The sequence below is a fragment of the Diceros bicornis genome, chromosome 3, assembly GCF_020826845.1.
Source record: "Diceros bicornis minor isolate mBicDic1 chromosome 3, mDicBic1.mat.cur, whole genome shotgun sequence".
Taxonomy (NCBI): domain Eukaryota; kingdom Metazoa; phylum Chordata; class Mammalia; order Perissodactyla; family Rhinocerotidae; genus Diceros; species Diceros bicornis.
Genome location: NC_080742.1, coordinates 32,922,007 through 32,947,090, shown reverse-complemented (window position 1 = coordinate 32,947,090; position 25,084 = coordinate 32,922,007). Strand labels below are relative to the sequence as shown.

Here is a 25,084-nt window from a genome sequence, read left to right as displayed (position 1 = left end):
TGGCCAACCTGAGGCCACTAAGTTCCCATTTATAAGATATCACGAAGAGGAGAAGATCAGAGAACTCTTCAAAACTATCAACAGGTTGTATAAGTTTCCTCCTTCTCCCCAGACTGGCTTACATCTTTCCAGCAAGTGAAGAAATTCACATTCTTCCAAGGATCATTATAGAACCTGGAGTTGCTAAGATGTCTGGCCTCATCTTTGTCATTGCACAGCATTTGTTGGGTGGCTATTACGAGCCATCACTTATCCGCTGTAATAAAGATGCAGAAGACTGGCTTCCTAACTAACCTCAGGACCTCACAGTCAGTCCAGGGAGATATTAACAACAGGCAAGCGACGCAGAGGTAGTTTGGCAGGAAACCATAACTTTTCCTTTCTTACTACTTGGGAATAAAAAGCATGTGTTTCAAATGTTTTTGGAGTAGAGATATCTTGCTCCCCAAATCAGTGTTTCCTATTCTCAGCTGCCTTTCTCTGCAACTAATGACCTAAGCAGAGAGGGAGGGTCTTGTATTGAAAAAACAGTATTCATGCAGATGTCATTCCTAAATCTTCCTGGTTTAAATCATTCTCTGGAGTGTTTCTCATAACAGGTCATTATGACCACAAATTAAGAGAATGTTCATTAAAGTACACAGTGGAGAAGAGGCTTAAGCTTGGGCAAATCCAAAGTCCCTTCCCCTTCATTTTAAAGAGTAAAGAGACATGTAAAAAAAAAGAACGCACTAGAACTCCATTAGCTGTAGAACAGATCAATGCTCTGAGATCATTAGTTTGAATATTGTTAAATTTTCCATAGTCGAATAATGACTTAAAAAATAATCAGCATTCCTTCATACACTATGGGCAAAAATGAGCTAAAATGGATCTTACATACACCACAGCTTTAAATATTATCCATCCAAGAGCCTCACTGTATCATAAAACCCAGTAGTTCACTGTTTCCTGCCTCTGAATGGCTGCAGTTGTCATGAAAACATTGCCATGGCTCAAGCCCCAAACTGGAAGCCCACCCAAACCTGTTGCGTGGTAGATCCTCGCTGCCGACTGCCCACTGCCACCTCCCAGTTCTCCTCCTGCCAGCTCCCTGCACACAGCAGGTGAGAGGCAAGCACAGGCACTCTCCATGGCCAGGCAGCCGGGCGTCTCCGGGCAGCCAAAGGTCAAGGAATCATCTGTGGTGAGAGGACAATTTTGCTGAACCCAAACCTCAAGTTCTTCTGGCCTAAACTCATCAGAGATTGCTTTACTGTCCAGAGCTACAGTAGCTAGCTTTGAGTGCAAGTCTGTATTGTGGAATTTGAACCGTCGAAACTCCCATCACCACAAAAAAACTCTAGGAATCTTGTTAACAGAACAAAAAGAACTTCTGCTAATAGCTGAGAAATAAATTCCTTCTTTCCTGCTGCTCGGACCACAGCATAATGAGGGCTCCCAAGCTCTTTGCAGTCATAAAACGGAATGCACAGGCTTTCCCTTTTGATGTGTTCCTGTTTAAAAGTTTAGAGTTGATGCCTTTTCATCCTTAATTTATCTTCCCTTGTAAATATGTCTGTACCATTTCCAATATCTGAAGTCGGCACATTTTCAAAAAATAATTCACTCCTTCTCCTATTTCAGTTGTATAACTTTATGTTATGGGTCAAATTTGGGGCTAAATAAACATATCTCAGGCTACAGCTCTGCAAATACCTCTGGCAGCAAATTAACTGAAACAAATGTTTTGGTTAGGGGGTGAGGTTGTTTTTTAATGATCTTCCTGATCTGCCTGGAGGCCCAAGGACAGACTAGTGAACTCCCACAGGCTTTTCTAACTTTGTGTTTTCTGCCACATCAATACAGAGCTCAGGTTCATTGGAGTGGTTGGTTTAAAATTTCACCACCAGAGGGTGCTACTTGTTTGCTTCTAAAACATTTCAATACCAGACTTGAAAAACGGAAGCCCTGCAACCAAAGAATCCTCCGCAGGGCAGCCAGTGTTACCCAGGAAAGATTTTCAGAAGGCCTCTAGGCAGCGCTCTGCTTCAAGGAATCAGACTTCCCTTTGCTTCTGACATCATGTGTTTAGAACCCAAATTAAAAATCTCTGTAGCTTGCACAAACCAAACTGCACTGATTTATATATCTGCTGTAAACCAAACAGGGAATGAGAATCATTTTTTCTTCTCATGGCGTGTATTCAATATTTCCTACATAACGACAATGAACCCAGAATTCTAACATCCTCTTCACCACACCGAACAATAAAATAACATAAACTAAAAATAGAATTTGCTTAGCTATAACAATAATGCTATTCTCTAACAATGCAAACTTCACTTATCCTATTTTAAGTATACGCATATACCTCTTCCACTTTGGTGTGATTTTTGACTTCTAGGAAGCATTTTGATTTATCAGCTTCAACTTCTCTTATTAGCATATTTTTTTTGATTCACTGGGATTCGCATGTTAATTTTCCACTTGATGTTTTCTGGTATGCACAAGGAGGCATGGAGTTCAATTCCCATTCACCTATGTAGAGTTTGCATGGAAAATCTTTTCAAATTATGGCAAGAAACTCTAGTGTGTTGTCATCTGAATTGGCAAAGAGTATCAGAGGTCAGCAAAGTTTTCCTATAAAGCGCCAGATTATAGTGAAGATTTTAGGCTATGTGAGTCATAAGTTCTCTGTCACAACTACTCACCCCTACCACTGTAGCAAGAAAGCAGCCATACAGACATAAATGATCGGGTGTGGTTGTATTCCAAAACACTTTGTTTTGAGGGACAGGTGGTGTGCTGTAGTTTGCTGACTCCTGCAAATGATGAATCTTAACGTACATGCTCTTCTTATTGATAAAATTCAGAAAAGTTTCTATTATATCATCCTTTGATGATTTCCCCCCTCCTCACACAGTTTTGACAAAGTGTGACCTCACTAAGTTATCCATTTTAAAGTTCGTGGGTCCTTTGGAGGAGTACCACCAGGTGCCCTCTCCAGAGCTTTCAAAATCAGAGCTGAAGAAGCCTTAAGCCTTCGGTGTGTCATTATGTTTGTGCTGTGTGGAGATCTCTTATGGTAAGATATGAAATCAATAAAAAGGATGTGACTCCCCCCCAATTTCTCCAGAGATAATATGGAAAGTAAATGAAAGCCAGTTCACCTTCGGAATGATGTGTAGCCACAGGAGTCTGGGTCTCCTTGGAGTAGGACACTACTTCCCTGGGCAGGAAATCCACCTGGGTAACCTTCGACACGCCCAGCTTATGCAGTCTTCGTCTGGAAGTAACAGAGGACAAATGCTCAGAGAAGGAAGGCATTCCTTGTAGAGGTGCTAACAGTAACAAAACAAAGGACTAAAACAAACCCCAAATACTCTCAGCTCCTCAGCACAAGGGCAGGGTCACGAAGTAGAACTGGCCCTGGGCTGGAAGTCGGGACACTTGGGATCTTGTCCCACTTTGGCCCAAATGTGCTGGTCATGTCAGACAGGGCCCTCACGCTGACCCTCAGCTTCTCTATCTATAAAACCAGGGCTCGGTCCAGCTCAGATGAGACCTCTTTCATTCCAGCATCCCTGACGTTGCTTGATTAAAATTTATAAAGGTAATTTTCACTTGCAATACAGGATTCTAGTCTTTTAGGTGAGAAGGACAAAAGAAAAGTAATGCTGCTTCTCAAATGTGAAGAAAAGAGAGATGATTCCTTAGTGGAGTAAGATGCTCTCTGTGACAGCACTGAGAGGATCGTATTCCAAAGGGGGAACGCTTCTCATTTCTCCAGAAAAGAAACTAACACAGATCAGCATGTGAATTTGTTTAAAGACACATTGATACAGCACAGATGAGTGAAGAGGGTACTGGGCTAAGAGTGATGAAGTCTTAGCTCGGACTTCCCAAACCGTGGCCATGTAAAAACTCCTTTCTGAATATTTATGGAACACTTCAAGCCTTTTCAGATGTCTTTCACATTCATTCTATCACCTGTCTTCACGACACCTCTGTGAAGCTTATGGGCTGATGTTACCATCAGCTCCATTTTACAGACAAGGAAAGAGAGATTCAGTATAAGAGACGTGCTCAAATATATACAACTCGTAAATGGTAGAACCAGGGCTGAAATACTGTTGGTCTGAGTCCTGGTCCAATGCTTTTCCCACCAAGCCAAACTCCTACCTAAGGTTCCTAATGGTGAGTTCTGAGTTACCCCCAGAATCTGAAGTGCCTCCTGAGTCACCCAGGAAACACCGAGTCATGGAGGCAGCACAGTCTGGTGGTTAAGCATGTGGACTCTAGTCCCACCACTTACCAGCTGTGTGTGATCTTCAACAAGTTACCTAACCTCTCTGTGCCTCAGTTTCCTCATTTGTCAAATGGAGATATTACTAGTACTTACTATTAGGATTGTTATGAGTAATGTAGAGGTACCCCATTATATGTATTATATATGTATCACATGTAATACATATACCACATACATATTATGTATATACACATATATCTTAAAATAGTTTCTGGATTATTTTTAATATATAGATTTAGCATTAGTATTGGACATATCCTACCATATTTCTTAAAATTTTCCAGGCATAGAGTAATGTGTGTGTCTCTGAGAAAGAAAAAGAGAGAAAGCCAAAATCCCACATTCCCTAGCTCTCTAGGATCAGTAGAAGCACACCTATTCATCATCGTTTTTAATTACTACTAGCAGATAGCACAACCTCATTGTATTTTTTTTAGTAGTAGTAGTAGTAATAAAATGAAAGAAAATGCATACTACAGCTAGGAATTTCATTCTACAGTCTCCCAAGCATTCTAGGAAAACAAAAATTTATTCTTGGGGGCCAGCCCAGTGGCATAGCAGTTAAGTTCATGCCCTCTGCTTCAGCGGCCCGGGGTTCGTGGTTTCGGATCCCGGGTGTGGACCTACACACCGCTTATCAAGCCTTACTATGGCGGCGTCCCATATAAAGTAGAGGAAGATGGGCACGGATGTTAGGCTGGGGCCAATCTTTCTCAGTAAAAAAGAGGAGGATTGGCAACAGATGTTAGCTCAGGGCTAATTTTCCTCAAAAAAAAAAATAGAAAAAATTTCTTCTTTTCTATGAGTTACTAAAACAATTGAGGTGACATCTAAGATGTGCACAAAGTAGATACAAACAAACACAGGTTGGTTTAGAGAACAGGCCTAACTGGCTGTCTCTGCAGTCCAACAAGTTTGTAGCCCAAGCTCCACGCAGGCCTGGGCCTCATGGGCCTCATGCACTTGGAAGTCTGGACCAGGATGTAAAGGAGGGTCAGGCTGGGTCCCTAGCACTTCCACACAACCTTCTTACACAGACTTAGGGAAAGACATACAAAATATACTAGAAACAAAATTATCAAGTCAAATTACCAAAGACTCAAAGTTTCAAAGTAAGAAATTCAGGTATTATTTTAAAGCCTTCTTGGCTCAGAGAAGAATGTTTTTCTTCCTAAGATCGGTCTTTCTTGAAGCATCTGAAGAAGAAAACATGAATAGACACCCCAGGATTGCCTGAGGAAAAGCTCCTGCTGTTGAATAGCCCAGAGCATCTTTCTGAGGCCCCAAGAGGGTAGTCTTCATCACAAGCAAAGAGACGGAAAAGAAACATGGACTGGTAATGCACCCCACCACTTCAAATCGGGGTCACTCCTGGCATGGAGAGATCACCCTGGACCTTAATATCCCTGAGCATCTGTGTGAGGCCCAGAGATCTCCACAGTCCCCCTAGGAGGCACCTACACCTGCAGGCAGGGATTCCAGGGCATCTTGCTGACAGGACATAAGCTGTAGCCCTATCTTGTTGGGTGACCAGCAGCAGGCACTGGGCAACAGGAGGCTGATCTGTAATTTGATAATCCACCATGGCAAATCAAAACCAACTGGTGAGACAGTATAGCATAATGGTTAAGCCATGGACTCATACAGAAACAGAAACTTGGGTTCAAATCTCTGCTTGGTCACTCACCAGCAGAATGGTAGGTGAAAGCTTTGGACAAGTCACAAACCCCTCTAAGCCTCATGTTTCTTATCTGTAAAATGCATACATATCATCGAGTTGCTGTGAAGATTAGATGACGCTAATACTTGCAAGCACTTAGTTTAGCGCCTGCCTCATAGTAAGCGGCTCCTGGCTCAAGCATCTCTAATTTATCTTTTTGACTGATTATAATAATGCTTATATGTGTTTTAAAAAAAATCAGAGAAGGCAGAGTTATGAATGTTCTAAATTAAAGACTCTTTAAGATAGTAGATTTGAAGATTACCTCTGCCAATAAAACGTAAGTATCACACTCCTAATTTCTTTGTATGGGCACATGTAAAGGTTATGGCTGCTTGGGAGAGTCCATTTGCTTTTCCTTTAACTAAAAGTATTATCACCGTGAAACTTCTCAGTTTTCAAAACTTAGCTTAAATAAGCGAGTTTATCCCACCAAACAAAATATTTTCTTTTCTCATTGATTATTGAAAAGTTTCAGCCATTTCCTCACTGATGCTGTGTTTGCGAGTTCAGAGTCTCAGTTCAACCCAAGCCATCGAAAATAAATAAGAGCTGAGTTGTGATCATGTGATTCTCCCAATGTGCTGATTGACACCCTGATAAACTTGTGGTTCTCCTGGCTTGAAGGTGAATCTGTCTGAAACAATTTATAATTTTAAAGCAACTTCTCATAACACGGCTTAGAGTGTACTGGCAGACTACTGTATCTTGTCATGCAATCTCCAGGTTGATTAAGCTGCATTTATATCAAATGCTTTTGTTCTTGGTGGCTTTTTTACTGTTGTTTTAGTAACCATGTACTTATAATATGCCAAATACTTCACTATCTTATTTTTTATTTTTATGGTATCTTATCCTCATTAAAATTTTATATCATATTCCAATTTTACAGATGAGAAAATGGAGGCTCAGTGATGTTAAGTAATTTGCTCAAAATCACAGTGCTAGTAAGTGACAGAGATGGGCCTTGGCTCTGTCCAACAGTAAGTCCAAGGGCCACGCACTTAAAAACTGTGCTTTGTTGACCTTGTTCTCCTGCATTTCTCCTAACGCCTTAGGACCATCTGCTCACTGAGGCACACTCTTACAACCTAATAGAGTAGAGGTCCAAACATATGCGTTCATTTTATAAGCATGGAAAGGATTCTTGATGAGTAGCCAGGCCTAGATTATTAGGACATAATGGAAGAAGGATCATGTTTCCAAGGTGAGTAATACACTATTGCACCCAGCCCTAGCCGGTCCAGAAAGGCTGGCCAGCAGGTGGTGCCCTTCCACAGCAGAGACCTTCCTCTTAGGTGTGTTCTCCCAGTCCTCATTTCTGAGTCTCTCCTGGACCAGTCCTGGGTCTGTATGTCTCAGAGGATCCAGAATCCATCCATTTATACAACCCTGTGATAGAAACCTTCTTCAACTTCCCTAAAACATTTCTACATTTTTAGCAGCTGACAAAATTATTATATAACTATGTGTAAGAGATAAAGTATATAGTAGTTATTTATTTATTTATTTTTGTGAGGAAGATCGGCCCTGAGCTAACATCTGCCAATCCTCCTCTTTTTGCTGAGGAAGACTGGCCCTGGGCTAACATCCATGCCCATCTTCCTCCACTTTATATGGGACGCTGCCACAGCATGGCCTGACAAGCGGTGCGTCGGTGTGCGCCCGGGATCCCAACCAGCGAACCCCGGCCGTCGCAGCGGAGCGTGTGCACTTAACCACTTGCGCCGCTGAGCTGGCCTCCAGTAGTTATTTTCTTTAAAAGTATGACCACTGAGCATCTTGTTTCTCATTTTTGTTCAAGGTCTTATCGGCTCATAATTCTTTTATTGAAGGGAGCAAATTAAACTACTTCACAAAGGAGGAAAAAAAAATTGTAGCATTAATGTTACTAGAATTCCTTTTCCTTCTAATTTGGCTATAAATTCCATGCTAGCTCTTCAGTTCTGACTCTGGGGTACCTTACCTGCCATCCTACCACCCCTCCTGCAAAGCTCATCCCCTGTCTACTGGATGCACATATGCTTCCAGCAAAGCTGCTGTTACTTGCCTGCAAACTTACTTATTTATCCCTCACTGATTTGTCTCTGTATGCTGGGGCTTAATTCAGTGTCAGGTACAGAGCAGGCACTAAATAAATGTTTGAGCAAGGAAAGGAGGGAAGAAGAGAAGAACAGAAGGAGGAAAAGGCAGAAGGCGTGATACAGAAATATAAATTGAGATGTCAATGATCTATGCCATGGTGGACATGGCATTATTATTAAATCTTACTTTGTATTTTTGCCTTGGTAATTTATTCTAAAAAAAGAGACTTTAAAAAAATATTAAATATGCTGAATTAAATATATATCATGTTCTAAATAACCATAAGAAAACAATTCAAAATCACCTAACAAGTACAATGAAGTCTCACATATTTGGATTTATTGTGACCACAATTAACAAATATAGAGAAAACCTAAATGAGAGAAGTCCTAGAGCAGTGGTTCCCAAACTGTGGCCCCTGACCAGCAGCAACACTGCTACCTGGAGACAGGTTGGAATGCAAACTCACAGGCCCCACCCCAAACCTGCTGAACCAGAAACTCTGGGGGGTAGGTCCAGCAATCTGTGTTTTAATATCCTCCCACCCCCCTGGTGATTCTGATGCTCACTAAAGGCTGAGTACCACTGACTTAGAAATACTACAGTGCAGAGACAGACTTCACTGCTTAACCAGATTCACTTGGGCCTCCCTACTCTGCAGTAGAATCCTAGAGGATGAGGCCTTAGTCCCACTGCATAGGGAGATGTCTCTGGACCAAGCTTATGGAGCTCTATGAGATGGGCCAGGTACAGAGATGAACAAAGATGAGTGAGAGGATGAGTGTCAGAAAAAGGATGTTGCAGTGTATAAAATACTAAGGCACTGGTGCAAGAGTTGATTCTAGAGCTAAAACTAAAAAGTCAGGCAGGGGATGCCAGAGACATTGGGCAATGGAACCACGGATCCCTCACAAGCTGACTTGGCATGATCCTAGAGTGACATGGGGCCCATGTCTCCCCAGGGCTAAGGTTGGACTTCCCACTAAAAGTCCTGGAAGCTTCCTCTCTACCTGGTCCTATCAAATTGGCTGAGCAAGCTGGCTGAGCAAAGCCATACTGCACCAAAGTTGAAATGTTTCTACTGGAAAGAAAAATCAGATCTTGATAAAGAACAAACATTGAAGCTATTCGAATTTTGAGAAGGTTATTTGCCAGTGCTCAGGGTATAAAGATTTCCAGTTCATCACTAACACAGTCCAGCGTACCCAGGTTCTGTCCATTTGTCCTGGGTTGGACCTTATGCATCACAAGAAGAAAACTACTCTCTTGCATGAATCACTGTCCCCATTCCCCTTTCTGTTTCTGGTTCAATTGAGATGTCTTTGTCTATCCACTCACAATAAGGTTAGCATGGCCTTGCTGGCTACTTACAAAGTTTCATTATCCAAGGAAGATGATGCCCGAAGTGTGATTTCAGCATGGTCTATAATATCTACCAGAGCTGAAGAAAGTTGGGGTTATGCAGACTTACTCCTAAATAAAAGGATTCTGTCCTATCATTAACACCATGAGAAATATGCACATTGCCATTGGAATTCTAATAAATATATACCATGTGGCTCTTCTCCCATGTCAAAGATAAAGAAAATTTCAAGAAAAACCTTACTGAAAAATGTGACTAATACTTTTAAGCATTATTTTTAATACTATACTGAATAAATGCTTGTAAACCATGAGTTATCTACCAAAGCAAGATATCCTGGCTTTGTCCCTACTTTTTGAAAAGACCTCCATTCCTTTCAAAGTCATAAACTACAGGACTTCAGCTTCTGAAGCTATTGCATCCGTGACACAAATATGGAGAGAGTCCTTGTTTTGTGCCTACATGTGGAACGCTAAAGAAAACCCACTAGATTTCAAAGAAACTACTATCTAGTTGCCTTTAAGAATAAAACTAAAAAATTTAAGTGGGTAAAATAATTTTGACATGTCCAGGATCTGGGTGGTGGGGGTTGATTATGGACGGCAAGGGGAAGCAGAGCTCTTTGATCAGAGACTTAAGATCAAGGCTGCCTTAATTTTTTTTTATTGAAATAAAATTCACATACTATATAATCCCCCTTTAAGGTATACAATTAAGTAGGTTTTAGAATATTCACAAAGTTATGTAACCTCACCACTATATAATTACACAACCTTTTCATTACCCCTAAAAGAAATCCTGTACCTTTGGCAGTCACTCGCCAATCCCCCCGCTCCCAGCCCCCGGCAACCACTAATCTACTTGCTGTCTACTTTCATATATATGGAATAATACAACATGTGGCCTTTTGTGTCTTGCTTCTTTCACTTAGTTTAATGTTTTAAGGTTCATCCACGTTATAGCATGTATCAGAATGTCATTCCTTTTTATTGATGAATAATATTCCATTGTATGGATATACCACTTACTTTTAAGCCATTCACCAGTTGGTGGACATTTGGGTTGTTTCCACTTTTGTCTATTATGAGTAATGCCACTATGAATATCTGTGTACAAGTTTTTGTGTGTATGTATGGTTTCCCTTTCTCTTGGAATTGAATTGAATTCCCTTGGAATTGGTATATACCTAAGAGCAAAATTGCTGGGTCATATGTTAATTCTATGTTTAACTTTTTGAGGAAATGTCAAACTGTTTTCCAAAGCAGCTGCACCACTTTACATTCTTACTAGCAGTGTATAAGGGTTCCAATTTCTCCACCTCCGTATCAACTCATATTATTTTCTGCCTTTTTTACTATAGCCATCCTAGTGAGCGGAAAGTAGTATCTCATTATGATTTTGAGCTGTATTTCCCCGATAGCTAATGATGTTGAGAATCTATTCATGTGCTTACTGCCCATTTGTACACCTTCTTTGGAGAAATGCCTATTCAAATTCTTTGCCCATTTTAAAATTGGGTTGTCTTTTTATTGTTGGCTTGTAAGAGATTTTTACACAATCTGGATACTAGACCCTTATCAGATATATGATTTGCAAATATTTTCTCCCATTCTGTGAGTTGCCTTCTCACTTTCTTGATGGTGTCTTTTGAAGTGCAAAAGCCTTCAATTTTAATTAAGACCAATTTATCTATTTTTTCATTAGCTGCTTGTGCTTTTGATATCATATCTAAGAAATCATTGCCCAATCCAAGGTCACAAAGACTCATACCTATGTTTTCTCCTAAGAGTTTTTATAGTTTTAGCTCTTACATTTAGATCTTTTGTATATGGTGTAAAATAGGGGCCCAACTTCATTCTTTTGCATGTGGATATCCAATCGCTCCATGCTTAATTTTTCTTAATGTTCAGAGGCAAGATGAGCAGGAGAGCAGAAAAAGTCTTTTGTCATGAATGTTGATCCTCCCTGATGCTCATTGGCTCCAAGCAGTGGCCAAATCTGACTGTGGAAGGATGGATTCAAGAGGAGGGCCCTCATCACCTGAAAGCTTCCCAGGGCTCATGCAAGTTCTTAGAGCACCTGAGCGTGCCTTCCACCAGTGGCATGAGCATTATCAAACTCTTTCTGAATCAGTTAGATATGATTTCATATCTCATATTCTGATGCTCTAATTTCAGACCACAGTGAATTATACACAGCAAATTTTGATGTTCGTGCATTTCATCTTCAAGATCAGCGAAGAAAACTGCATAAATATTGCTGTACCATCTCTATTGAACTCATAAAAGGGAACCAAACAATATTAGAGAACTGGCTTCAGACAGCTAACTTCAAGCAAGATGGCTGCCATGAGAATTTCACAGATGTCATCAGTTAATCCTCAAAGATTATCAGAGTGGATGATTCATTTTCTGACCCATCACCAATATTGGGAGGTAAAGCTGCAAGAAAGAGTGAGTCTGACTTTAGTAGGATCTTTTTTTAATGTCACAGTGCAAGAGCCTGTGCAATGACACAGAAAAGCCAGAATAAAAATATACCTCAGCCATTTAAGGAACACTTCAAATTTGACAAATTGTGAATCACAAAAGACTCTCAATAATGATCTTTGAATAGCAGTCTCAGAGGGTTCAATGACTGGAAATTATAATGCTGAGGATATAGTAGTTAGACCCAATGGAAGGAGAGGCATGAGGGTACATAAGGTGGCAGAGTCAGGAGCTTGCGTCAGAAGCCAGCTTGTGGCACTCAGAAGCCAGGAAACCAAAAGGAGTCACTGCAATAATGGGCAGTCTGTGAAGCAGGGAAGGGACCTGGAAGTCAAGCAGATAAAACTAGGAACAGATGTTCTCAGAGACAAGGAGTTATTTGGCCAGATGCCAAAGTAGGTCAAGGCCAAGGAATAAAAGCATGTCTGCATTGGGCCCAGATTCAATCCTGCTGGGTTTTGTTCCTGCTTATTTGCAGGTGAGTATTTCATCCCCAAGATACATTAACGGTGTTGCCAGAGATTTTTTTCCTACTGTTGCTCGTAAAATTCCTTAAGGTTTCTTAAAGAAGAGCCCCCTAAGACAGTGAGAAAGATAATTGTGCCATTGTCTTCCTTGTTCAAAAATCTTATGTGGGTACCAATAGTGTCCTTGACAACTGGCAAAGGAACTACTTTGGCCAACATCACTATCAGCAACCACAAACAATTTTTGAAGCAGGGCACTATGCCAGATCCTTACAACACAGAGACAATGAGGAGATCGAACACACATATCAAAAGGCAAATAAGAATGGAAGTTAGCAAACAATAGCCAACATAAGCGATTCACATAATAAGTGGGACAGGAGAGTATAATGGGTAGGTTACTATGTGTTTGGGTAAATGAAGCAAGTTTTCACTAAGAATAGAAGGCTTGATGTAAGTCTTGAAGGATAGGCAGGACTCAGTCAAGTGGAAAGGAATGAGAAGAGTGTTCTAGGAAGGTGGTCCTGTATATACAAAGATCTAGATTCCGAATTCACACTTTATGCCTGAAAGACCAGTTTTTCAGAAGAAGTTTTAAGTTGAGGAGCAATGGGAGATATGTTTAGGGAGGTACATAGAGGCCAGATGATTTGAGGGCTTTAAGTCTCAGGCTACAGAACTTGGACTTTATACTATAGACAATGAGGAATTACTGAAAGTTACTAAGTAAGAAACCGACAGCTGCAAAGAGACATATAGCAACTATGTGAAGAATGGAGTCTAAATCTCCCTCTTGGACCAATGAGTGACCAGAGGCTATGTGTAGGAAGGACCTTAGAAGGTGAGTGTGGAGAAAAGGGGGAACTGAGGAAGGATCTAAAAGCAAAGGGTGTGTGGGTTCAGTAACCAGAGAACCCAGGAAAATTTAATTTAATTCTAAAAGGGTGGCCAGAGAAATGATTACTGGATTTGTGACCAATGGTCTAACAGGTGTGGAGACTTGGTGCAGGGTGATAAGAAAGCACGCAGTGGTCATGGCCCTGGGAATGGAAAGGAAATGCTCTAGTTTGGTGACTCTGGAAAAGAATTAAGGGTAGACCTTAGCAGTTTACTTGATACGGAGGGTGAAGAGAAAGGAATAGATCGGAGATTATTTCAAGGCTTCATGCCTTACAGGAAGAAAAGCGAGTGGTGTAACTAGAAGATGTGGGGGAATCCAGAGAAAGATCTGCTTTGGGGTAAAAATGAGTACCTCAGTGGATGAGTTTGTGGTGAGGGGTTTTCCAGTTGCATGAGATGTAAGACCAAAGTTCAGAAAAGAGGACAAAACAGAAAATGTGGCCCTGGAACCACCAACTGAGAATCATGTGAGAAAATGGTGCATCCATAGAAAAGGAGAATATAGGAACCAAGGGCATGGAAACTCACGGGATATGAAAGAGGTTTTAAAAAATGACAAAATGTTTATTTGTTTTCCAAACACTACTCTAGCACAATTAGGTATCAAGGTGTGACACCTAAGGACTGATTCCTACAGTTGGGACTGGGCCACCATATGGAGGAAAGATGAGGGTGGGGCAGCACAGAGAGCAAGTGAGCCTGGCATTGCGGCCCCCTCAGCACACTCGATTTATCATCGATGTTCAGAGTGGGTGTTTTCCTCCAAGGACTGAAAAGCAGCTTGATGGCTGACCTTTTCTGATTACTTCAAGAAGGATGAGTTTCCATTTTCTATGTTCACATTTGAAAAATCATTTGAGGAAGTATTTATTTTGTTTCCATGATATTTGCTTCTTACTGTGCAGAGATATTAGTCTGGCAGCTAAAGCATTTCTCCCGAACAGAAGCAAATGTCAAGTCTGGCTCAGTCAACAGGCATAGCCAAAGGGTTTGCCTTGAATTTCATAACACAATAAATCTTGCAAACTTCTGGGAAGAGAGAAGAGTCAAGATAGTCATGGTTTTAATAGAGGTTGGCAACATTGGTGGAAGTTCTGCTACCAAGTACCCATGTTACAAAAGAAATTGAAAGTTCAGAATTATAAGGACTGAAGGTACAGAAGTGCGTTTTCTTCAATATTATATACAAAGGACAATGATGATACAAAAATTTTATAGGAACGGTGTTTTATTAACTTGATATTTATGAACAACCTTCTACAGAAGTTGCAACATAAAACTGTAAAATTGTAGAATTCTTCAAGTCACTGAGTACCAAAGTATAAACACACATCCTTACCAACTAGCCATATTCATTTTTCTGAAATAGAATAAAGAAGGAAAACTGTTTTTCGAAAATCCAGTTGCTAGTGTGGTACAGAAAATATCCCATAATTGCCTTCTCAAGATTCATGAGGGCAGAGAACAGAGACTGGAAGGTTCCAGCTTCTCAAGAAATGTTTGGGGACTGAATACATGAGTATTATAAGAGGTGGCCAAAGTGCTTTCTCCCTCTTATGACAAAATTTTGATTGGATCTGTTAAAACCAATTTATTGAAGTTTTTCATGGGTCAGAATTCATTCTATATTTACAGATTCTGAAAATCATTTTAACATTACCTTTTGATACACACACATACACATTACAAGATGCTGTTCCATATTTCAGTTTCTGTAGAAAGTGCGATTAGGTGTTATTGAAGAATCAGAGATTGTCAGTTTGCTCAAGAACATAAACCACATCATTCTCAAGAAAATACCAGGTATTGTCACATGGGAAACCTTAATGATTAATTCAAACCAGAGATCTAAACATAATGCGTAAGAACATTTGACAAAACTTGGAGAATAAATCAAAAGAGGATTACATCATCAAAAGCTAATGAGGTTATTACTGTTCTGTTAGGCAAATGGAAACAACTTTAAAACATGAAAAGACCTCTAGAACTGCCTGGCTAGATTTTCTCTAATACCTACTGCCATCTTGAAGAATATACGTTTTCCTGGTGTCTAGTTGGTTTCACTTCTATTGTTGACAGAGTGATCTCTCATGTCATCACAACAGTTCGGGATGCTGCCTGGTGGATTCAGGAGTAATACCTTCTCTTTCAGCCAAGAATGAAGAGAAAGTTGAGAGACAGAGGAAGTCACCCCCTTCTAACAAGGTCTCTCAATGACTGAAAGAATCTCTAAGTTCCTCCTTCAGGGAAGGAAGGATTTCCTTGCTCACAGCTTCATTTTTTCCTCATTCTCACTTTGCTTCCAAATACTTAAAAAACCCTATTAAGAGTCTAATTTACTAATACAAAGTGGAAATATAATTGTGAGGCTTCAGTGAAATCAGAAGCCATTAAACATTCCTATATGTTATTGGGCTTAACAATTCAGAGTGAGGGGACACGAAATGCCCACGTTACTCATTGATGTCTACTCTTCATTGAGAATCTCTGCCCCCCTCCAAGCCCCACTCCCCTTATGCTGACTCAGTACATCTCCCTAAAGACGGATGATCTCATGGGAGCATTTACACTTATGTTCCCTTCATAAGACAACAAAAAACATTCTAAATATAATCCGTCCCTGAAATTTGCCCATTGCAACCTCAAATTTCAATGACACATTTATTCACTTCCCAGACTAAACAGGCTTTTTCTATCCTGTGATCCTTTAACTTACTCTTTTTATTTCATTATTTTATTTTTCACTTCTACTATCTTCAATTCATTAATTTATTATAATAGCCCAAGAAAGCAAAGCACTTTTGGTACTTTCATAAGCAGTTGCCTAGTAAAAAACAAGCTGAGTTACACTTATTTTCTCACTTTATTTGCAATTTTCTTGAAGCTATTTTCTTTTCTGAAGGCCACATCATCTCTCTTATTTCTCTATGTTGCCATTTGCTTTGCTGATCACATAGTTAACACATAAACCAGAATCAAGTGACACAACATTTGTGCTTCTGGTCAAGATGGAGTCATAGAGACCAGATCTACCCTTGGCCTGAAACAACCAAAAAAAATGGATAGCAGTTTGAATGAAACAACAGTTTCTAAGACACCGGAGGCCAGGCAATGACGGACAGTCACATGAGAGAGGAGAAACAAAGGCGAGCCCTACAACTTCCCCCGCTTACTTCACTAAGGGAGTTTCCAGGCCATAATACTGGGAGGGAACCCAGATGAAATCTGGCAGACTCCCTAAGTTGAGGAGACAGAGCTGGGAGTCCAGGGAGACTAAGGCAGCTAGAAGTCACAGGACAAAATAACAGAGAGAAGAAAACTGCACAACGGAAAAACTCAGATGATCTTAGAGAGTTGCCCATGAGGATTCAGCTTAGTACTGATCAGTGCACGTATGTGAGGAAACTACCCGAGGCCAAGGGAAGAACTACCTGAAGGGATTAGTGATAACAGTTCTTACACAGGAACAGCAATAGTGCATATTCCCACCAGCCAGGCTGGAAAATCTCAAGATTTATGGGGCATTGTGTAGAATATACATAAAGGACTTGTCTCAGTAGCAGGAATTAACTAGCTGTGGATTGTGCACTGCTCTAGTCTCGACTAATAAATCTTAAAAGCAAGACTTGAAAGGATCAAACTGTTTTCAAGTGAGTTAACTGTATCTCAAAACAAATGTCAAGATTTATAGGAATTTACATATATCCAACACCTAAAAAAGTAATATTCATAAAGTCTGACATCAATCAAAAATTAGCAGACATGTAAAGAAACAGGAAAATGTGACTATAATGAAGAGATAAGTCAATCAATTGAAACTGACCCAGAACTAACACAGATGAGTGGACAGCAAGGAAGGATATTAACACAGTTATTAAAACTGTATTTCATGTATTCAAAAAGTTAAGTAGAAACATGGAAGATATTTTAAAAAGCCCCTAATTGAACTTCTAGAGATGAAAATTAAAATGTATGAAATTAAAATTCACTGGGTAGGCTTCATGGAATATTAGAAGTTATACAACAAAAGAATAGTGATCACAAAAACACAGCAACAGAAACTATCCAAAATATAACACAGATAGAAAATAAAAAGAAATAAATGGAGCAAGTTGCCTAACATACATGTGATTTGTATCCCCAGAGAAGAATGGGAGACAGAAAAAAATATTTGAAAAAATAATGATCAAAATTTTCCAAGTTTATTGAAAACTATAAAGTCAATGAGCCAAAAATCTCAATGAATCCCAGGCACAGGAAGCATGAAGAAGACTACACCAAGGCACACTGTAATCTAATTGCTCAAAATTAGTGAAAAAGAGAACATTTTAAAAGTAGCCAAAAAATCAAACAAAAATGACATTACATACAGAGGAATAAAGACAAGTATGACAACAGATTTCTGGTCATAAACAACGCGAATGAGAAGACAACAAAGCAACATTTTTAAAGTACTGAAAGAAAAAGACTTCTGCCTGGTGGATATCCCTCAATGCTTCTTATAGCAAAGGTCTTCTGTTAAGGCTTTCTTTCAGCTTTTTATGTCTTAAAAGTATTTATTATATCTTTGGTTTTGAAAACATTAAAGGACCTAATTATATGCTGCCTACAAGAAATGCACTTTAAATGTAGAGACAAAAGGTTAAAAAGTAAAAGAACGGAAAAAGATATACCATGCTAACACTATTCCAAAGAAAACTAGTGTGGCTATATTCATATCAGACAAAGGAGATTTCAGAGCAAAATATATAACCAGGGATAAAGAAGGTCATTTCATAATGATAAAGGGATCAATTCATCAAGAGACATAAGAATCCTAAACATTTATGCACTTAGTAACAAAATTTCAAAACACATGAAGCAAAAACTGATAGAATTGCAAGGAGAAATAGAAATATCAAAATTGTAGTTAGAAACTTCAGCACCTCTCCCCCAATAACTGATAGAACCAGAAGAGAGAAAATAGTGAAGGATACAGAGTATTTGAACAACATAATCAACCAACTTGACCTAACTGACATTTATAGAACATTTCACCAATGACAGCAAAATACACATCCTTTTCAAGGGCACATAGGACATTCACTAAGACAGATCATACTATGGACCATAAAATAAGTCTCAACAAATTTAAAAGGATACAAATAATACAAAGTATATTCTCTAACCAAAATAGAATTCAATTAGATATCAATAACCAAAAGATCTCTGGAAAATCCCAAAATATTTGAAAACTAAATAACACACTTCCAAATAACTCATCAGTTAGATGAAATAAAAAGGGAAACTATAAAGTATTTTGACCTGAATGAAAATGACAAAAAATACATCAAAATTTTCAAGATGCTGCTAAGCAGGAATTAAGGGGAATTTTATTCACTACACACCAATTAGAAATGAAGAAAGGACTCAAATCAATGACCTCTGCTTCCACTTTAAGTAACTAGAAAAAGAAAAGCAAATTAAAGACAAAATAAGCAGAAGAAAAGAAATAATTAAGATCAGAGTAGAAATCAGTGAAATAGAAAAATAGAGAAAATCAATGAAACCAAATGCTGGTTCTTTGAGAAGAGCAATAAAATTGATAAATCTCTTACTTATCAGGAGAAAAAGAGAGAAGACAAAATTTACCAATATCAGGAATGAGTGAGGTGATTATATCTACATATTCTGCAGATATTTAAAAGATGATAAGGGAATATACACAATTTTAGGCCAATACATTTGCCAATGGAGATGAAATGGACACATTACTTGAAAGACACAAACTGCCAAAGCTCACTCAGAAAAACATAGATAATCTCAATAGCTCCATTACTATTAAAGTTACTGAATTTGCATTTTTAAACCTGCCCCAGAATGAATTTACAAACCCAAATGGTTTCACAGATGAATTGTATTTTACCAAATCTTAAAGGAATCATTGAAAATTGAAATTATGTCAACAAAAGCATGATCCATAAAAGAACAAATCTGTAAATTGGAATTTGTCAAAATTTAAAAGTGTCTTAAAAGATACTGTTAAGAGAATGAAAAGACAAGTCATAGACTGGGAGAAAATATTTACAAATTATATGTCAGATAAAGGATCATATCCCGAATATATAAAGAACTCTCAAAACTCCAACAATAATGAGAAAACAAACAATCCAATTCAAAAACAACACAGGCAAAAGATTTAAGCAGATTCATCAGAGAAGATATCCAAATGGCAAATAAGCACATAAAGAGATAGTCAACACCATTAGTCACTAAGGAAATGCAAATTAAAACCACAATAAGATACCACTACGCTCCTTTAATAATGGTTAAAAAATAATTTTTTTTAAAGTCTAAACTAAGTATTGTCAAGAATATAGAGGAATTGAGGTTCTCACACACTGCTGGTGAGAATATATAATGGCAAAATCCATTTTGAAAACAGTTTGACAGCTTCTTACATTAAATGTACATCCCCTACATGATTCAGCCATTCTACTTGGTGGTATTTACCCAAAAGAAAGGAAAGCATATGTCCATAAAAAGATTCGTATATGAATGTCCACTGCAGTTTTATTTGTAATGGGCAAAAACTGGAAATGTACCCAACCCAAATGTACATCAAAAACTAACTGGATAAACAAACTGTGGTATATCCATACTAGGAAATACCACTCATCAACAAAAAGGAATGACCTCTTGATACACACCTAACATAAATGAATTGCAAAATAACTCTTTTGAGTGGAAGAAGTCAGTCAAAAGAGTACCTACTGCATGATTTTATTTATATGACATTCTAGGAAATGTAAACTCATGTATAGTGACAGAAAGCAGAGCAGGAGTTTGGGGGGATGGGGAAAAGCAGGAGTGAAGATTACAAAGGGGCAAGAGGAAACTTTTGGGGATGATGAATATGGTCATTATCTTGATTGTGGTGATGGTTTCATGGATGTGTGTACATGTCAAAACTTAGCAATTTGAATACTTTCAATGTGTGCAGCATTTTTTTATGTCCATTATACTTCAACAAAGCTGTTTAAAGAAAAAATCAAGTGACAGAGCAAACCATGGGCTATGGTCAATCCCAGGCCAAGGATCAAGAAGAGGAAATAAAATTGTCTCTAGAGAAATCTTGTTGCCTGACGTATATTTCATAAAGTTATGTATGAGAGAGAGACCACTCTGCCCATAAGGACTACCAAAAAGAGAAAGTTTTAATTAAATCAATATTTGAAATTGTAACATGGCTAAAATAATCTCCCCTCTCAAATATTCTCTGAATGTTCCTTCCAAACTCTCAAAGATAAACGACTCAGTGAACAGCGAGCCTCGTCTTTGTCACTCTCTGACTCACTGGGTCTACTCTGAAGTAAAATGTGGCAGGCAAGGTGGAAGCCACAGATATGCCATCTCCCTAGAATAAAACACTAGTTTTAACCTGTATAGTCAACTAAGTTTTCGCTTGGAAAACAGATATAAATGGAAAAATTCCTAACTGTTCCACATGAGCGAGTGTAATTTAGCAATGCCACAATCTGTCTAAAAATCTGTTAACTTAAGCGCATAGATAGGGTAGACTTTCTGCCAGTTCCATACTCATTTTTTTTAAGCACAATGATATATTGAAGAACTGCACTCTGAAGTTCCCCTGAACCATAACATACTATATATTCTTTGTTTCTCTGCTTGATTTAAGCCTCATTTCTCGGTTATTTAAATAATACAAATTTAAGTATAACATACAATGAACTATATAACTAAATAGCCAAAAATTTATTAATGTTAAAAAAATAGTGTATCATTTACCTGACATGTTAGGATAATTCCTTGGTTTAGTATTGTTATGAGTCTGCCAAGAACTTTTGCGTACACAAATGGACACAGGCAGATAGCATTTAACCTTACGTGCAAACAGCCCTTCAACCTCCTCGTACACCTACAGGCACTGAAATTGATAGAAACCTACAGACACATGCCCAGGAATCTCAGGAATTCAAAATAAATAGAAATAAATGCCCACTTTGGGATTCACTGGGTTATATACAGAAAAAAAAAACAATAGTTTCATAAAATACTGTAATAAGATTTGCTATTCACAATTGAGGTACCCAGTGGCATGTTGGTAAATGTTTAATAACTGGCTTGGGGGAAATGGAGCAAGCCCTGGTTTGTAGCATTTGCCAATTTTTGTGGTATAAATACTCCCACTATGGCTGATTTCAAGCTGATTTCACCGAATGCAAAGTTGAGAAGAGAAGCACACAGTCAGCTCTCTTGAGCTTGAGCCCGAGCTGGTACAAGCACCCCACTGTACATAAATATCTCATGCGTGACAATAGCTAACTACAATCCTATAAGAGAAATAAAACTAAGTTTCTAGGATATGCCTGTGTGTTTATTCTTTGTGGATGAATTTTTCAAATCTGAAGTTATCTTTTAACCTCTGACAATATATTTCCACCTGAAAAAAATGATCTTTAGGATGTAGGAGACATTACCCATCATCAAATATTTGAGATTTCTTAACATCGAGGAAGTCAACGTGTGCTTTTCTTTAACAGGAATCTTTATATGCTCAAACTTAATTCATATTAAATGCTTATTGTGAGTCCCCAAAAAAGTGAAAAGGAAAAACAAACAAGACACAACATTTTAATACTGATTTTAGACTAAAATTAACCTGTTAGTAAAGGGGGAGGATGGTTAGGATAAAGTCAAAGGTATCCCCCATCACAGAATTTGTGTGCCCCACCTCAAAGGTGTGGCTATGTGTTTGTATTTTTGTTTTGGGGACTGTTGTTTTGCAATAATAGGAATTAAGAAGGGGAGATTAAAAGCCATCTTTTTGTGGTGTTTTCCACAAAGAGAGACTTTCTTCAAAGCTTAACTTTAGAGGGAAAACTAACAGAATGAAATAAACTTATTAAACTGGAAGTTCAACAAAAGGGGGAAAACGAGCAACAATAGCTCCAGCATTTCAACACAACTGTAGCAAAGAAATAATAACAGGAGTAACAAAAGAGCAGACATATACCCAAGTTCTGAGTCTGACTGCAGCTGGAGCACTGAGGGGTCTGTGTCCCACTGCAGGGTCCTAATTGTGCAGCACAAAGGAAAAAGAACACAGAGAATTAACAAAAGGGGAAGGAAACAAACCAAACCAAACCAAGTCATTCATCAAGGCAATGGCATATACAATACATACACAGAACATCTCCCCACTCTTCACCCCCTCCACCCCCAGGCGCAAGGAAGACCCTGTGAATATCAAGCAACAAGAGAAAGCAAGAAGCCGTCCTTTGCTTTGAACATCTGTTTGATATTGGAAGCCATGGCCGTATTCACGGAAGGAAGCCCAGAGCCAAATATTCAAACTCCACACTCCCCACCTTTTTGTTTTGTTTCGTTTTGTAATGAAGCCTGATTGATTTCAGCATGTAAACTGCTTCACGTATCACTGACACCCCAGAGCCCATCCACATCTGGAAGCACCAAGCATCTCCCATGCGGTGAAGAGAACCAAATGCAAGGGTGCATATGGGCTGCAGCAGGAGCATCGGGGGAGGTCGGGCCAGATGGAGCACGACGGAAGGGCCTGGTGCATAACTGGCTTCCCCCCGTCAGTTACTGCAAATAATGCATTCAATTTCAAGGCTCATGGGTATTTTGGTGTTTTTTATTTATATATTACACGCAAGATGGTCACCAACAATATTCTTTGTCTCTGAGATGCCAGGGATACCACACATCTTTTAAAGACTTCACAAGAGATAGCACAAAGTAGCAATAGTTACCAAGGCATTCAATTTCCCTTCTTATTTCTCCTTCACAATAAAAGAGGATAAATAGCTCCTCTATTAACAGAGCGCATGCAAGGACCTTTCTCAGGCAGGCCCTTTCAATTTCCTGCACATAAGTGGTTACACGTGAATCAGGCAACTGGTAGGCAGCTGACGGACAGCAGGGACTTTGGAGTCAGGCATCTGAGATTCAGATCTTGCCTCTGCGACTTACCAGCTGTGTGACATCGGGTGTGTTGCTTAAGTTCTCAACCCCAGGACCCTTTTGCTTACGCTAAGTGTGGCCCACAGACCAGGAGCTTCAGCATCTCTTGGGAGCTTGTTGGAAACACAGACTCGGGTTGTACCCCAGACTCACTGACTCCACACTACATTTTTTGTGTGTTTGTGTGTGTGAGGAAGATCAGCCCTGAGCTAACATCCATGCTAATCCTCCTCTTTTTGCTGAGGAAGACCGGCTCTGAGCTAACATCTACTGCCAATCCTCCTTTTTTTTTCCCCCAAAGCCCCAGTAGATAGTTGTATATCATAGTTGCACATCCTTCTAGTTGCTGTGTGTGGGATGCGGCCTCAGCATGGCCAGAGAAGCGGTGCGTCGGTGCGCGCCTGGGATCCGAACCCGGGCCGCCAGTAGTGGAGTGCACGTACCTAACCGCTAAGCCACGGGGCCGGCTCCACACTAAAGTTTAATAAGGTCCCAAGGAATTCGTGGGCATCTTAAAGTTTGAGAAGCCCTGCTCAGTTTCCTTGTCTGTAAAGACACACCATGGCTTCTGAGACAATTTATGACCTGGCCTGCAGCTATCCTCCAAACTTATCTCTAACCACTGTCCCCCTCCTTCACAGTGTCCTCCTTGTGTCCTCTGTCCTCTTTGATGTTCTTCCCCCAAATTGCTTTGTAACTCATGCCTTTGCTTCGTCCATGTCTTGGCTCAAACGTCACCTGCTCAGACAGGTTTTCCTTCTTTTACTCCCCTGTCTCAAGTCACTCTTCATCCCCTTCCCTTATCCTGCTTTACTTTCTTCACAGCATTTATCTTTACCTGTGATTTAATTATATATCAGTTTATTTATTACTGTTTGTTGATCTGGATTTAAACCTCATAATGGCAGGAGCAGCTATATCCCTAGATTATAGGGATATAGTAGAACCGTGCCTGGTATACATGCCTATATGACACAAAATTAGTTGACTGAATGAATGGTTGGATGGATGATCTCTGGCTTTCTACGGGGATTATATGCAATTATACCTATAAAAACACAAAGTGACTTTCCGATAAACAGTAGCTGTTCTACTACCACATCCACTGCACCTAGTACCAATGTTTGTAGTCAACGCCCTACCTATATGACAGATCCCACATAAGCTCCTCCTGCAGAGGTACTGGGATGCAACTTCACAGCTTCCTTTATTAGCTCTGGCCGTGTTCTTGGCCTCTTACCTGAATGCTCCCAAAGATGATAAGTAAAGTCTAATGAGAACATTAATTGGCCACTGTTTCTTAGATCAGTGCTTCTCAAACTCTAACGCACACACAGATGCCTGGGAATATTGTTAAAATGCAGATTCTGACTTAGCAGCACAGTGGCATTTCTGACAGACTCCGGGAGATACACATGCTGGCAGTCTGTGCACCAGAGTTTGAGTAGCAACGTCTTGACTTACATCAGTGGTTCTCAAACTCTGGCGTGATCAGAATGACCTGGAGGGCTTACTAAAATACAAAATGCTCATCTCTAACACCAGAAATTCTGACTCAGTAGATTTTCGGTGGGGTCTGAGAATTTGCATTCTCACGAGTTCCCAGGTGATGCTTACGGCTGACCCTGTAACCACCTTTAGAGAATGACTGGGCTAGACTATTGCTTTCATTAGTCAGCAGGCGGAAAGCATCAGTGATCCTCAAATATGTCAGCATCTGACGCTGTGATTAACTCAAACCTGGCCTAAGGCCCAGGCCACTCTCAGACCAATTAAATCTGA

At 39.5% G+C, this 25,084-nt stretch overlaps 1 protein-coding gene across 1 annotated transcript in view; it reads right to left on the bottom strand.

Annotated features, from left to right (window-relative positions):
- Positions 1-25,084, bottom strand: part of DYNC1I1 (dynein cytoplasmic 1 intermediate chain 1) — a 262,800-nt gene that overhangs the window by 215,413 nt on the left and 22,303 nt on the right. Inside the window, exon 4 of the mRNA XM_058525886.1 lies at positions 3,153-3,268. Within this exon, the coding sequence (XP_058381869.1) occupies positions 3,153-3,268 (116 nt within the window). The remainder of the gene's footprint in view (positions 1-3,152; positions 3,269-25,084) is intronic.